At 49.7% G+C, this 12356-nt stretch overlaps 6 protein-coding genes across 6 annotated transcripts; 5 read left to right on the forward strand and 1 right to left on the reverse strand.

The window, feature by feature from the left end:
- Positions 1 to 472: 472 nt before the first annotated feature.
- COCCADRAFT_88979 (uncharacterized protein) lies at positions 473 to 1633 on the forward strand (the record flags this gene model as incomplete). Its single annotated transcript, XM_007711367.1, has 2 exons — positions 473 to 512; positions 561 to 1633. The coding sequence occupies 2 exons, from the start codon at positions 473 to 475 to the stop codon at positions 1631 to 1633; spliced, it is 1113 nt and encodes a 370-aa protein (XP_007709557.1).
- Positions 1634 to 3451: 1818 nt separating this feature from the next.
- COCCADRAFT_88973 (uncharacterized protein) lies at positions 3452 to 4780 on the forward strand (the record flags this gene model as incomplete). The annotated part of the gene is made up of 6 exons (XM_007711368.1): positions 3452 to 3472; positions 3523 to 3747; positions 3805 to 4007; positions 4063 to 4151; positions 4212 to 4373; positions 4443 to 4780. 6 exons carry the CDS (start codon positions 3452 to 3454, stop codon positions 4778 to 4780), a joined length of 1038 nt encoding a protein of 345 aa, XP_007709558.1.
- Positions 4781 to 7000: 2220 nt separating this feature from the next.
- On the forward strand, positions 7001 to 7540 carry COCCADRAFT_88950 (uncharacterized protein; the record flags this gene model as incomplete). Its single annotated transcript, XM_007711369.1, has 3 exons — positions 7001 to 7188; positions 7249 to 7341; positions 7402 to 7540. 3 exons carry the CDS (start codon positions 7001 to 7003, stop codon positions 7538 to 7540), a joined length of 420 nt encoding a protein of 139 aa, XP_007709559.1.
- Positions 7541 to 8302: 762 nt separating this feature from the next.
- COCCADRAFT_34418 (uncharacterized protein) lies at positions 8303 to 9284 on the reverse strand (the record flags this gene model as incomplete). The annotated part of the gene is made up of 2 exons (XM_007711343.1): positions 8303 to 9101; positions 9160 to 9284. The coding sequence occupies 2 exons, from the start codon at positions 9282 to 9284 to the stop codon at positions 8303 to 8305; spliced, it is 924 nt and encodes a 307-aa protein (XP_007709533.1).
- A 618-nt stretch (positions 9285 to 9902) lies between these two features.
- COCCADRAFT_88898 (uncharacterized protein) lies at positions 9903 to 10667 on the forward strand (the record flags this gene model as incomplete). Its single annotated transcript, XM_007711370.1, has 1 exon — positions 9903 to 10667. A coding segment is annotated over one exon (765 nt), but the record flags the coding sequence as incomplete, so codon positions are not given.
- Positions 10668 to 11318: 651 nt separating this feature from the next.
- COCCADRAFT_88942 (uncharacterized protein) lies at positions 11319 to 11951 on the forward strand (the record flags this gene model as incomplete). The annotated part of the gene is made up of 1 exon (XM_007711371.1): positions 11319 to 11951. The coding sequence occupies one exon, from the start codon at positions 11319 to 11321 to the stop codon at positions 11949 to 11951; it is 633 nt and encodes a 210-aa protein (XP_007709561.1).
- Between the last annotated feature and the right edge of the window lie 405 nt (positions 11952 to 12356).

Raw genomic sequence — 12356 nt, forward strand, 5'->3', positions numbered from 1 at the left:
AATGTGTGGGGCGGCATGGATGTGGTAAGGGTCTCATCGTGTGTTACGTCTGTAGCCAGGAATTTCTCAAAGTAAGATGCATCTACTTCTTCTTCTTCACCCCAAAACGGAAATTGCCAATCATCCGGTCGCTGCTGGTCCATGGTGGGAGAGAGGGGGGGCAGGGGAGTGCCGGCAAAGAAGAGATCAGACCGAGACTGGCACGATAAGGCAGTGAGAGGATTAACGCTGGAACGGCACTTGTCGGCAGGAAGGTTCAGCGATATAAAGCAATAGGTCGACTGCATAATCTCACGTGTATTCTCCATGAGGCGTGCATATTATCTTCTTGCAAGGCGTAGGGCGTGAGGGAAGTGGGGGTAGCGGGGTGAAGGATTCGCGCTAGTAGCCCAGTGCGCCGGGCGCTGGAAACAGTTCCTTCTTTCATCGCTTTGGAGCTCAAACTCCCACTAACCGCAACTTGTCTTTCGTCATGGACAGCGAGGGTGAGAAAGTCCTCGAGGGTATCTTCGGTGCGTCTGCTTGCTCCTTATTGCTTCTCCCTGCTGATGATTGAGCAGCTGTTGCCAAGCCAGCAAACGTCTCCTCTGCAGATGTTCTCCTCAAATTGCAAGAAACTTTTGCGCCATCAGCCACATTTGCGCCACTGCTCAGGACGCAACCCAAGCGTACCAGCAAATCGTCTGATCAGGTGTTTCGCCTCGGACACGGCGGGACTCTGGATCCCTTGGCTGCTGGAGTTCTTATTGTGGGCATCGGCCGTGGCACCAAACACCTCTCTAATTATCTGTCTTGCAACAAGACTTATGAGACAGTTGTGCTTTTCGGCGCAAGCACGGATACTTACGACTGTACTGGCTCCATAACTCAGGAAGCGGACTACTTACACGTGACAAAAGAGTTGGTTGATGGAAAGCTTGGGACTTTCAGAGGAACGATACAACAACTGCCCCCTCTGTACTCGGCATTGAAGATCAATGGTATCAAAGCCTGCGAGTACGCGCGTCAGGGGAAGGACTTGCCACGAGATCTGGAGAGCCGAGAAATGCATGTTGATGAGTGTACGCTGCTGGAATGGTACGAGCCGGGACAGCATGACTTTGCATGGCCCAGCAAGGTCGAGCCCGCTTCAGCACCCGCCGCAAAAATTCGACTGACGGTATGCTCGGGCTTTTACGTTCGCAGCTTTGCACATGATCTCGGCAGGGCGTGTAATACGTGTTCACACATGGCATCTTTGCTTCGAACACAACAAGCAGATTTCACCACATCGAACCCACCTGAGCCATCGAGTTTGACAAGCGCGCTAACATATGCGGATCTGGAAGCTGGCGAACACGTCTGGGGGCCGAAGCTTAGACCACAACTTGATCGTTGGGTCACTGCCCATCCGGTCGTTCAAGGGCATGTCAATGGGAGGGATGCAAGTGTGAAGCGCAAGACCGAAGAGCAGCAAGCAAGACCGAGGCAACGGTTCCGTGGAGAGTGGGTTGCAAGCACAAAGAAAGAAAGGATCAAACAGCAAGGAGGCAAGTTCAAGGGCAAATGGGGAAGAAAGCTTGCGGCCGACAGGGAGGCAAATAACACCAGTGACCAGCCGGTGGTGCCTGTGATCAACGATCAAAAGCTATGAAGATACCAATTTTTGCGAACAAGCCCGAGCATCGGAAGATCGAAATTAGCCGTGCGGAAACCCGAACGACGAGGCTCCACAAAACGATTGCGCCGTCAATTTCCCACGTGCGAGACTACCGACACCAATCCACTACGGTAACCTCGGTTTTATGATTCCAAAAGCCACCATGCCGGTCCTGACGCAATAACGGAGTCTTTCAGCTCGAATGGCTACGGCTCCCGATTCATATTCCGCACCTGGGCATGGCAAGTCCGAAGTCCTTGGCTACTGTTTTGTCCTAGCACTACACATTATGTATAGTAGCGGGACAGCGGGCGCAGGGTTCCATAGCTGGGACGCCGACCGGCCGGACCTCATGTCACTGTATTCCAAACTAAATCGGAAACAGAAATATCAAGCGATTGCGTACCGCTGGACAGACGGTTCGATCGTTGTATCGCGGGCATTACCATATGCAGATGTTCCCACATTCACGTTTACTCTGGAGTTGAGCGGACGCCTTTCGGCGATAAAAGTCAATTGACCTTGGCAGCATTCTGCTCATGCAATATCTGTCGCACGATGGCAAGCACAAAGTATCCACGGTGTCTGGCTGTCGGTTCATGTTGCCAGCGGGTGGCTGCTTAGTGAAAGCTTGGTAGAATGATACGTTTTGCAGTGCCTAGTTCAGGGAAGAGCATGTAGAGTAGGGGGTAACAAGACACGAGGAAAGAAAGGGCGATACAGGGCACAACCTTGTTGTTCACTGGGAATTTTGCTAATCTCATGCCGTTGCGTGTACACACTAAGGCACAGGCCGAGAAGTTGATCGGCGGGAGCGAAAACTGACCTGATGTTTGGGATCTAGCATGACGAATAGTGGGTCGCCTGGATTTGATCGCCGGCCAACCCCGCGGGCCCGCCAACTCCCAACACTCTTACGCAGCGAGTCAAGCAGTCAATGTCAGCCCTTCTCGAACAGATTCCGTCCCCATCAGTACCAATGAATGCACTGCGAACAACAACACCTCCGAAGCCCGCTAAATACGCTCCCTTTCGCACGTGGGACTATCGGTCGAGTCTAGGTTTTTTTACCTCCTTTTATGACGACTCGCCATCACCCATGATTGCGCTATCGGCCATTGAAGCTAGCTCAAAGTTTAAAGTTTGGTACCCAAAGGTTGATATCAGCAGCCGGTCGTTTCTAGAGTTGCCCTCCTTCAAGCCATTTGGATACTGGTTGTTTTGCATTTTACACTACCCGACTGCCGCTCAAAGGGTCCGAAAGTCACTGATTTGCCGCCTGGGCATGCATTAAACATACAATCTGATGTGATTTGGACCAGTTACGAAAATCAAACCCTATCCCAATAGTGTTTCATCGCTTTTCCTAATGACGAATCATCGCCTGGTCGTCTTCTCACCCGCAACAGCGTGCGTCACTAACGTCAGTGTAAACTGAGGCCACCGAACGGGATTTGCAACAATGCCTTGTCATTGTTTCTATGAGACGGCAAATTTCCTTAGCCTTGAGCAACCATCAAGTATCTTGGCCGCAAGGGTCAACGCTAATGGCGATCTGGGACGCCGTGGAACATGCCCCCGATGCGAGACATGGACGGCCCGAGTAACATTCCTCGGACCTGTGACTCGCGGCAGTGGAATACCTTTCGCCTGTGGTTAGCTTTTCATTATCGCTTCAACTACTATATGCAGCCGTGGAAACGTCAAACATGCGACAGACGCTTATTCTTGCTTCCCCTCTTTTCCTTCTATATCCAGCCGAACCCCATGTATCTCCACTAAGTATACCGACGTGTGTTTACTCGTATCTTAATGGAGATCGTGACATCCATTGTAAGCTCTCATGTCTGCTTACAAAAAAGCGACCTACTAACCCACTACAGGCGATCCAGGCACTCTTGCTTGGCCTAGCATTTGGTGTCACTTGTATGCGATGTTGGATCCGCGTTCGCCTCGAGGAACGAGGGTTGACACTGGTCGACTGGCTCGTGTGGGGGGGATGGTTATGCGCCCTTGGATGGTTCAGTTGCTCGACTAAAGCGCTATACATTCTCATCGATCATCCACTGGACGAAGAGACACGAAGCGATTCAGTTGATTACCTCAAGGTACGTGCAAAATATCAAGTAATCGGAAGGGAAAAAAACTGACTGGAGTGCGATTAGACCGTCTTCGCGTCCGTGTACTTTTTCGACACAGGGCTCTACTTTCCCAAAGCGTCCCTTGTGGCTTTCTACTGGTGGTTAATTCCATCGGGCTTTCGACGCCTGCGAATCGCAACCTACGTTACTTCTGGTATTGTGGCTTGTGCGTTTCTCGCGAGCATATTGACGGATACCCTGATTGCACCCAAAATCTCTGACAACTGGTATGATATGAACCCCGCGATGCACCAAAATGCATATTTTTAACAACAATGACAGGTCCATTGAAAACCAGCTCAATTCGACATGGAACGCATACGCCAACTTGGTTGTTAACTGGGTCCTCAACTTTGCCACTGACCTGCTACGTATGTGTGCTTCCGGATACTCATTGCTGACTTGTTGAGCTAACGAGCAATTAAATGCAGTGTTCATTCTTCCTTTCTTCATCATAAACTGTCTAAAACTTCGAAAACGACAGAGGATCGGTCTAGTTGGCGTTTTCTCGCTCGGTGCTATCACAATGGCAATTAGTCTGGCTCGCTTCACTGTCTACAACATGAACTACGACGTTAGCGATGCCGATGGAAGTGAGTTTGCCACTGAAGAAAAACCCCAGCAAATTCATCAAAGATTTAGTTGCTAACAAGTGCTACTAGATCTCTGGTGTACCGCCGAAATGTGCACAGCCGTTATCGTCGTCTCACTCCCCTTTTTTAAAACACTCATCATCCGTTCCAGTACCCCCACCACGACGAGTCGCAGCAACACCGGCTATATTTCCGGTCCATCCAACAGGATTCACGTATCTGGCGGCGACGACACGTACTCATCGCATGTGCGGGGTGGCCCCTCGGACGACGAAGTGGAACTTACTTTTCAGGACCGAAAGCGAAGTCTTACACCCCCTGGAACGGTCGATGAGGTTCGAACACAAGACGGAAAAGATAATGTGATGGTTACGACGAAGTGGACAGTTACGAGGGATATGTTGTAATTTAAAAAAAACGCGTACGCATTTACGGGTTGGTATGAAAGTCGCTGGGAATATATGGGCTGTATATATGTATGTGGCATGGTGACGTGGACGAAGGAGGGAACACCATTGGATTACTTACCCTTTGTATATTATTATTCTTTTCAATTGCTAATGATACCTTTCAGAGGGCGAAAAAAAGCCCTCAGGTTATTCATATTTTCCTGGTCTTGGAGATCTCACCAACGTTGCATACCAAATCGCAACGATACAAGTCCATGGTTGTTTGATTTTTCCCAATCACATGGCATACATACATACATACATATCTGATAGTATACCATTCCACCCTGGACCCCTTGGGACCCTAGCACCACCATCCCATGCAGGCCCACCCCACTCCCGAGAATACGAGGCCAATTCCACGTGCGCGGCTCATCCGTCTTTCCCCTCCCCATCTCGTTAGCCCTTTTAGCAAGATACAAAAACTAGCGTTTTGCCATGCGCAACCTTAATTTTAGGTTTAGGGCCGCTGCCATGGGAAATTGCGCCATGGTCGGTGTGCTGGCGCTGCGGGGTGGAGGGGGGGAGGGGGTGGCCTTCTGCTGTGAAGGAGAGTGTGGTCGGGAAGATACATGGGTGCTGCTGGGTACTGCTGGGTGGGTTTTGTGAGGATGGTTGTGTGGTGGAAGGTGGGGGGAGGGTTGGTACTAGAGGTTGGGCGAGTATGAGATACGCTTGTGTATTCGGCATGGTTTGACATATGCAGGGGCTTTCAGGGAATGAGTTGATGCAGTAGCGGATGTGCGGGTACTGATATTACCTGATGTGGAGGTGGGTAGGTAACGGTGATTCTTTATGTACGCCGTAAGAGGGATGCCTTGACGGTGACAACTATACAGTCTCTCAGTGTTGTGACTGCGTGGTAGTCTTGGTGCTGAATCCAGTTCCTGTATACATCTTATTTCTACGCATTTGGATCTACCGGTTTTTCCCCCCACGTGTTTGTGTTTCAGGGGGTTGGGGACGAGAAAGGAAAGCAAGGTGGGAGGGTGGTGGAGTTTGTTTGTAGTTGGAATGAAAGTGGGCAAATCATGTAAGAATGTTGTTCCACAATCAAAATAAGGAACTGGATTCGTTCTGATCTATGTTTATTTAACTCTCATACCAAACTGTTCATGCTAGGCAAACAAAGTGTCAGATGTACAGAAGACGAGGACAGACTGGTAGCTCTAGAGGCAGCAGTAAAAGGTGCTACCAGGATTGGTAAGAAGTACACACAAGACCCCATTACCTGCTATACTCGAGCTTGGTGCTAACCAACTCATCGTGTACCACGTTCTACTGATAAAAGACAGTTGGGACGGAAACCAATGGATTAACAGCTAACAAGGACGGTGTAAGTTAGAAGGGCTAGCGTGGTGATAATCTGAAGTCCTCATTTTGGAGAGAGGGTTACACCAAGGGACAGAAGGTTGCTAAGAGGGAAACAGAACTGTATATTCCTTAGTCAATGAATTCTGAATCATGAAAAGTATCTTGTTTTGTGTTCATGAATATGCATGTTTGATTAGATGGTACGATGCAATATATAAGGTTCCTTAGTCTACTCCATCGAAGTGCAAAACCAACACGTATTCAAGGACTAGGAGTAAAAAAATCTCTTTGAGGCTGAAGTAGAATCACTTGCTGTAAGAGTCTCTTACTTATTGAAGCCACAGTGATATCTAGTTTAGAGGGTTTTGTTGGCTTGTTAGACATAGTCCTCGTATATCCAGGCTGGCCGATGCTAGATGGCCGCCACCAATTTCCCTGTTTCTTTTTTCTTCACATCTCACCCCATATGAAACAAGAAAGGGCTGTTGATGGTCCTAATATATGTATGTTCCAACTCTCCCCAACAGATGGTGGATGAACATGGTTACCACTTGATGGTTGTCAGCCTCAGATCGGCCCCCAATCCGGGACGCTAGAGCGGGGCGGTGCAGTGTGCAGACGGCCAATCGGGGCTCGTGGCAACGCATCCCCGATGCAGCCAACACAACAAGCGCCGTCATGGCCGACTGCAGTTCTCTCCTGCTGACCCACGCACGCACGCCAACATCGCAGCCTGACGCCTCCCCTCACGCCGTTCCTGCACATCGCACATCGCACATCGTCCTACCGTGCACCGCCACAAACCCCTGTGAACACCCAACGTCGCCCTCTGCTATCGCGGTTCTGGATGCCGCTGTTGTGATGATGATGCTGCCCGCCACCCGCCTTGGTCCCCTGCCAACTCTGCTGCTGGTATGGGCGGCCTCCGTCGCCGCCAGCGACACAATCACCTCGGGCAAGATCAAGGTCCAGCTGTTTGCTGCGCCTTCGTTCCTTAGCGAAGTAAGCGTCGACGCGTACAACAACCAGTGTCTCTCACTCGATAACAACCTGTACGTACCCATGCGAGACCCATGCTCCCTCGTGCCGGTCCCCTACTAACACCAGGTCAGCATCGATGGGCGTGTGCAGAGCATATTGGTCGGCGGCCATGATGTCGCGAGCGTATTGCAACGCGACGACTTCTGGAACTGTAGATTTTACGAGTGAGTTTGCGACGAGGCTGACGGTGGCTGGTGAGCTAGCATTGGCTGATAAGAGAACAGCAATTACGACTGCAAAGGCGACATGGACATGGATTCGTACCTCACTGTTCCCGACGGCGTAAACAACCTTGGCAGCATTGGCTGGGGCACCAAGATCCACGGCCTCAAATGCCGCAATTTCGCGTCCACGGACGATTGAAGCGCATGCGAAGGAGAATGTGCGAAACATGTAAAACGAGCAAAACACAGTACCCACTGTACACCAAACACCAAACACATCACGGACGACCGTCAATGCGGCGCTTGGGCAAGACCCATTCCACCGTCGACATACGATACCAGCGCCGCGAATAATACCCAAGCCACGCGGAAGAGCCTGTAAATACCCTCACGACTGGGAGATGTCTGGAGGCGTAATATCTTGTAGAGCATTCGATTCAAAGGAGAAATATTGGTTCAGACATGGCAGAGCCCTGGTGTACATAGGGTAATAGGGCCAGGAGCGGATGACGGAGCATACATATAGAGGAGGATAGCATATATGGCCTACTGGCGATCGAAGTGCTCGATGCCTCAGCTATAGTAGATATTGTACATAGTCGTAGTAAAACATGAATCATAATAGAAATATCAAAGATTAATCCGAATCAAAGGTCCTGGCTGTTTGGCACTTGGTGATGGGTTCCAGAGGAAGTTGCGATCCAGATATTGCCCTTGGTGCACGTGATGTGATAATGGCGGGTTGCAAACAAAGAGAAATGATGTCAGGGCCAAAGCAATCAAACCAGCCCTTTCTTTTCTCCCTTTCTGTTCACTCAATCCACGTCTAACTTGTACAATTCGCTCTACTCAACCATAACATCGTGAGAGAAGTAACCCCGGGTATCTCCAGTGCGAAATCCCAATCGCCAAACGCCATATTACATTATAACAAGTTTCCCCCTCTTTCCACTCTGACTCGTTATAAATCAATCAGATCTGGTGCCTCGCCCGACCCTACGCCACGCAGTAGGACAATCATGTTCCCGCTCTGGCACACTTCCCCGAGCTTCTCGTTAAACTTGAGTAACCTCCCGCCCTCGACGTGAAAGACGCGCAGCTTTTCTTCCTCGCCGCCACCCCGGTTGTTTACATTCTGGACTTGCAGCGCTTTGGCGGCTATGTCGAGCACGCGACCAACTGTCCACTCCTTGTTGTAGAAGAATTTGCCAGTTGGGTACTTCGCTTTCGTCGTATCGGCCGAGGCTTCGACATGCAGATATATCCGTTTCTCCTGAGGAATACTGGCCTCGCCTTTTGCTGTGCGCTTCAGCGCGTTAAGTTCGGCTTGGGCTGATGATGCCGCCGATGCCTTGCCTAGACCCAGGAATCCGGATTTCTTGGGCGCGGCTCTCCGCTTCTCGTCTTCCTTCTTCTTGTTCTCCGCCCAAGCTTTGAGCTTTGAGAGCGCGGTTTGCGTGCGTACTTGAACCGAGTTTTGTGGGCGTGCGCCGAGTGGTGTCAAATTCTTGCAGTCGTGGTCTTCTTCGAAACGGTGCTTGAGACAGTAGCGGCGATTGCAGCGGGTGCACTGTACACCTTGGGTACGAGCGGTATCGATGAGCGTTTTGCAGGAGACACTTGCACACTGTTGTTCGTGCGTGAGTAGTGTGGGCTTTGGCGCCGGCTCTTCCGAGCTGCTCTCAACTTTGCTCCGTGCCCACTGGCCCTGCTTTGGGCATTTATGTGCGCTCTCGGTACGATGGTCGAGACAGAATGTCCTAGGTAATGTGTCAGTGTAATTCGATAACTTCAAGTGGTGACAACTGTATGCCTTACCCTTTACAACTTTCACAGGGAAATGGCAGAAAGTCGAGGACATTGCAATACTCCATTTGGCAATGCGCCCCGATAGCTTCTACTTCGCCCTTCATCTTGGTGTTTGAATTGTTCGAAGATGACATGATGGTAGCGCCAATATCAGAGTTAAGTATGCTAACGTGGGAAGAGATTACAAAAACGCCGTCGCTGAGCGAGATGGTTGGAAATGTAGTAAGAAGACGCAGGAAGCGTCGAGAAGGTCGCAAGCTCAGGCAACTGCGCTGACGATTGCTAAGTCGGAATGCTTGGGACAGTTCCGAAGGTGGCACGCTAGTGTCAGGGTCCGAGGCTACGCACGTCTTCAGCCACTGCCGCCACACACCGGACCTCCTGGTTGTCATATGGATCAACTCGGCGCTTCCTCACGACACATGCTACTAATAATCCTAAGCGACAACAACTGTGGGGCCATTGGCTCTTTATCCCAGTCATGAATGGTATCCGTCTTTCTGTAGCCGCGCAGGTTCCAGAAGCGCGTCTACAGGCTAACGAATACCCATGCCTCTGTTGCCGCCTAGCATGGCAGGATCCGTCTATTCAAAGCACTTTTTCATGCGGAGTAGTCTTGTCTCCCTTCATACAAGAGTCACAGCGCTACCGTGGCAAGATATAATCATGATTGTTCTTGATTTGGTCGCTGTTGTCCAGACGCTCTTATCTGTTATCCTTACTTTCTTCATCTTGTATTCACTGATTTAATTATGAAAACTCGATTTCGAAAGCTTTTTGGCCTGGAAGCTCGGAATACGACAGCCGCACACGGTTGCTCACAGAGATCGATGAAGCCTGACTATGAATACAAGACTTTACCCGAAGGCCGTATACGTCTCCTCGTCTTGCTGCCAGGACCCCGAGAAGCTGCGATCCGCTGTTCCCTAAGACCTGTTGCCTTGGCCGATTTTGAAGACAGATTTACCGTCAACTCGAAATCAGAACTTGGGATGTATGAAGCCCTTTCGTATTGCTGGGGAAAATCGGAGGAAACTAAGACAATTGACTGCGATGGTCAGTCACTCGAGATCAGGGCCAATCTGGAAAGCATACTACGCCATTTTCGATTTGAAGACAGACCCCGAGCTATGTGGGTGGATGGTATATGTATCAACCAGAAATCCGATACAGATAAGTCGCAGCAAGTTTCTCTTATGGGCGTAATTTACTGGAAAGCTACTAGAGTACTCGTATGGCTTGGTGAAGAAGACAATAGCGCGAAGCAAGTCAGTGCTGCGAAGGCGTTTGAATTCATACGCAGATGCAGTAATTTTAAAGAAGCGGCGGCAAATAATAGACTTGGTCATCCAACTGCGATGCCAGAAGATATCGAAGATATTCAGGGGAGCAAAGAAACTGTCTCATGGGAGTCAGTTCGACGATTGTTCACTCGAGATTGGTTCACACGAGTGTGGGTAGTTCAAGAGCTTGGTTTGGCAAGAGACGCGACGTTCTACTGTGGAGACGCCTCAATCGATTTCCAGGACCTCGATCGCTTTTGTGAATTCCTCCTGTTTCACGCCCCGTTAAACCAAACTCATTACAGACTCAATTTGCAAACACTCAATTTGGCTCTTAAATACCAAGAGAGCACACGTGGTAACCACCGATTGGAGTTTGGCAGCGATCCCCATCTTGCGGAAGATCTTTGCGACGTTCTCGCGTCGGCAAGGGGCTTGAATTGTACTGATTCAAGGGACTCCGTATATGCCTTCTTAGGTCATCCCTCCGCTTTCAAACAACAGCTACTGGATTCAGAGCCTTATATGTGGTACCCGCGGAACTTTTACAATAACAGGCCAACCGTTATTAAGCCCGACTACAACAAAGGCACGACCAAGATGGACGTATACTTCCGATTGGCATGTACAATGATCGAACAACACGGACTAGGGATGAAACTTTTGCGGTACATTCAGCACAACGAAAAATCAATCGAAAAAAATAAACCATCCTGGGTACCTAGGTGGAATATTTGTGAGGCTTCACCATTTACGAGAGCTGTAAACTTCTACACTGCTGCTACTCACTTGCCGTCTACTTCGTTTGGAATTTCACGTGGCACTAAGTCTCAGCCCAGGGCTCTTAACATCAAAGCCCGTTGCATGGGGCCAGTGTACTGCTCAATGTTGATTCCATATGAGCAGTATACAAAGAAGTCACCAGACAGCGAAACAGAACCTTCAAAACCTCCCGCCGCAAACGATGACTACTACAATCCTCTGGAAAGCATAATCGAGACACTGGACGTGCTCAAGAACGATTTCGCAACCCAAAAGTACTGCGACATGAGAAGCCTTTCTGCCACATTGACAGGAGGTCTGACATGCAAAGAAGAAGGCATACGCGAGGTCATCAATGAAGATAACGCAACACAACACTACTACGATTTCTGCGCATACCGCCACGCCAAGTCCGAAGATACCAGAAACCCTGGAACAACAGAGAACGACTCCTCGACTCTCCCACTCTCTCAGGACCATAAAAAGGGTGATGAAAAGCGATACACCGCCGCGTACCTTGCTGAAAGCACCCGCTGCTTTCTCACTCGCGACGGACGACTAGGACTCGGCCCGAGAATCACTGAGGGAGGCGATCAAATCTGGCTTCCTATGGGCGCTGATACGCCTTTTGTGCTAAGACCGCTTTGCAATGGCGATTTCAAGATTCTTGGACAGGCGTACTTGCATGGCGTTATGCACGGGGAGGCGGTTGCGGATTTGACTGAGGATGATTTTGAGGCTGTGAAGCTGGTTTGAGTTGTGGGAGGGACTTGGTGATCGGGAGATTAGGAATGTTTTTCAAGCTCAAGTGTGTTTTCTGAGAGGTATCGTGAAAATGAGCTTGGTGGTGCTGTTGTAGTATGTAACGTTCAAGTGTCTTTGCAAGTTGGAGATACTTCTTCTCCTCATGTCTGTACCGTTCTGACATTGTTAAAATACATGAATTCAATCAAACATCATCATCACACCCTTTGAACTCTTCAATTTTGCAAAATTTCGCAATGCTCCCTGCAAAGTAGCCAAAAGATATATTCAACTCACTCCTCATGACCAAAATGCTCCCCCTTCTAGAAATCCCATGCATCCAGACCCAATCCCGCAGCAAAGAAGAAGAAGAAAAACCATTCAACTTCATTGCTGCACCCTGTCTTAAAACGCCCA

The sequence above is a fragment of the Bipolaris zeicola genome, assembly GCF_000523435.1.
Source record: "Bipolaris zeicola 26-R-13 unplaced genomic scaffold scaffold_28, whole genome shotgun sequence".
In the NCBI taxonomy this organism is placed as follows: domain Eukaryota; kingdom Fungi; phylum Ascomycota; class Dothideomycetes; order Pleosporales; family Pleosporaceae; genus Bipolaris; species Bipolaris zeicola.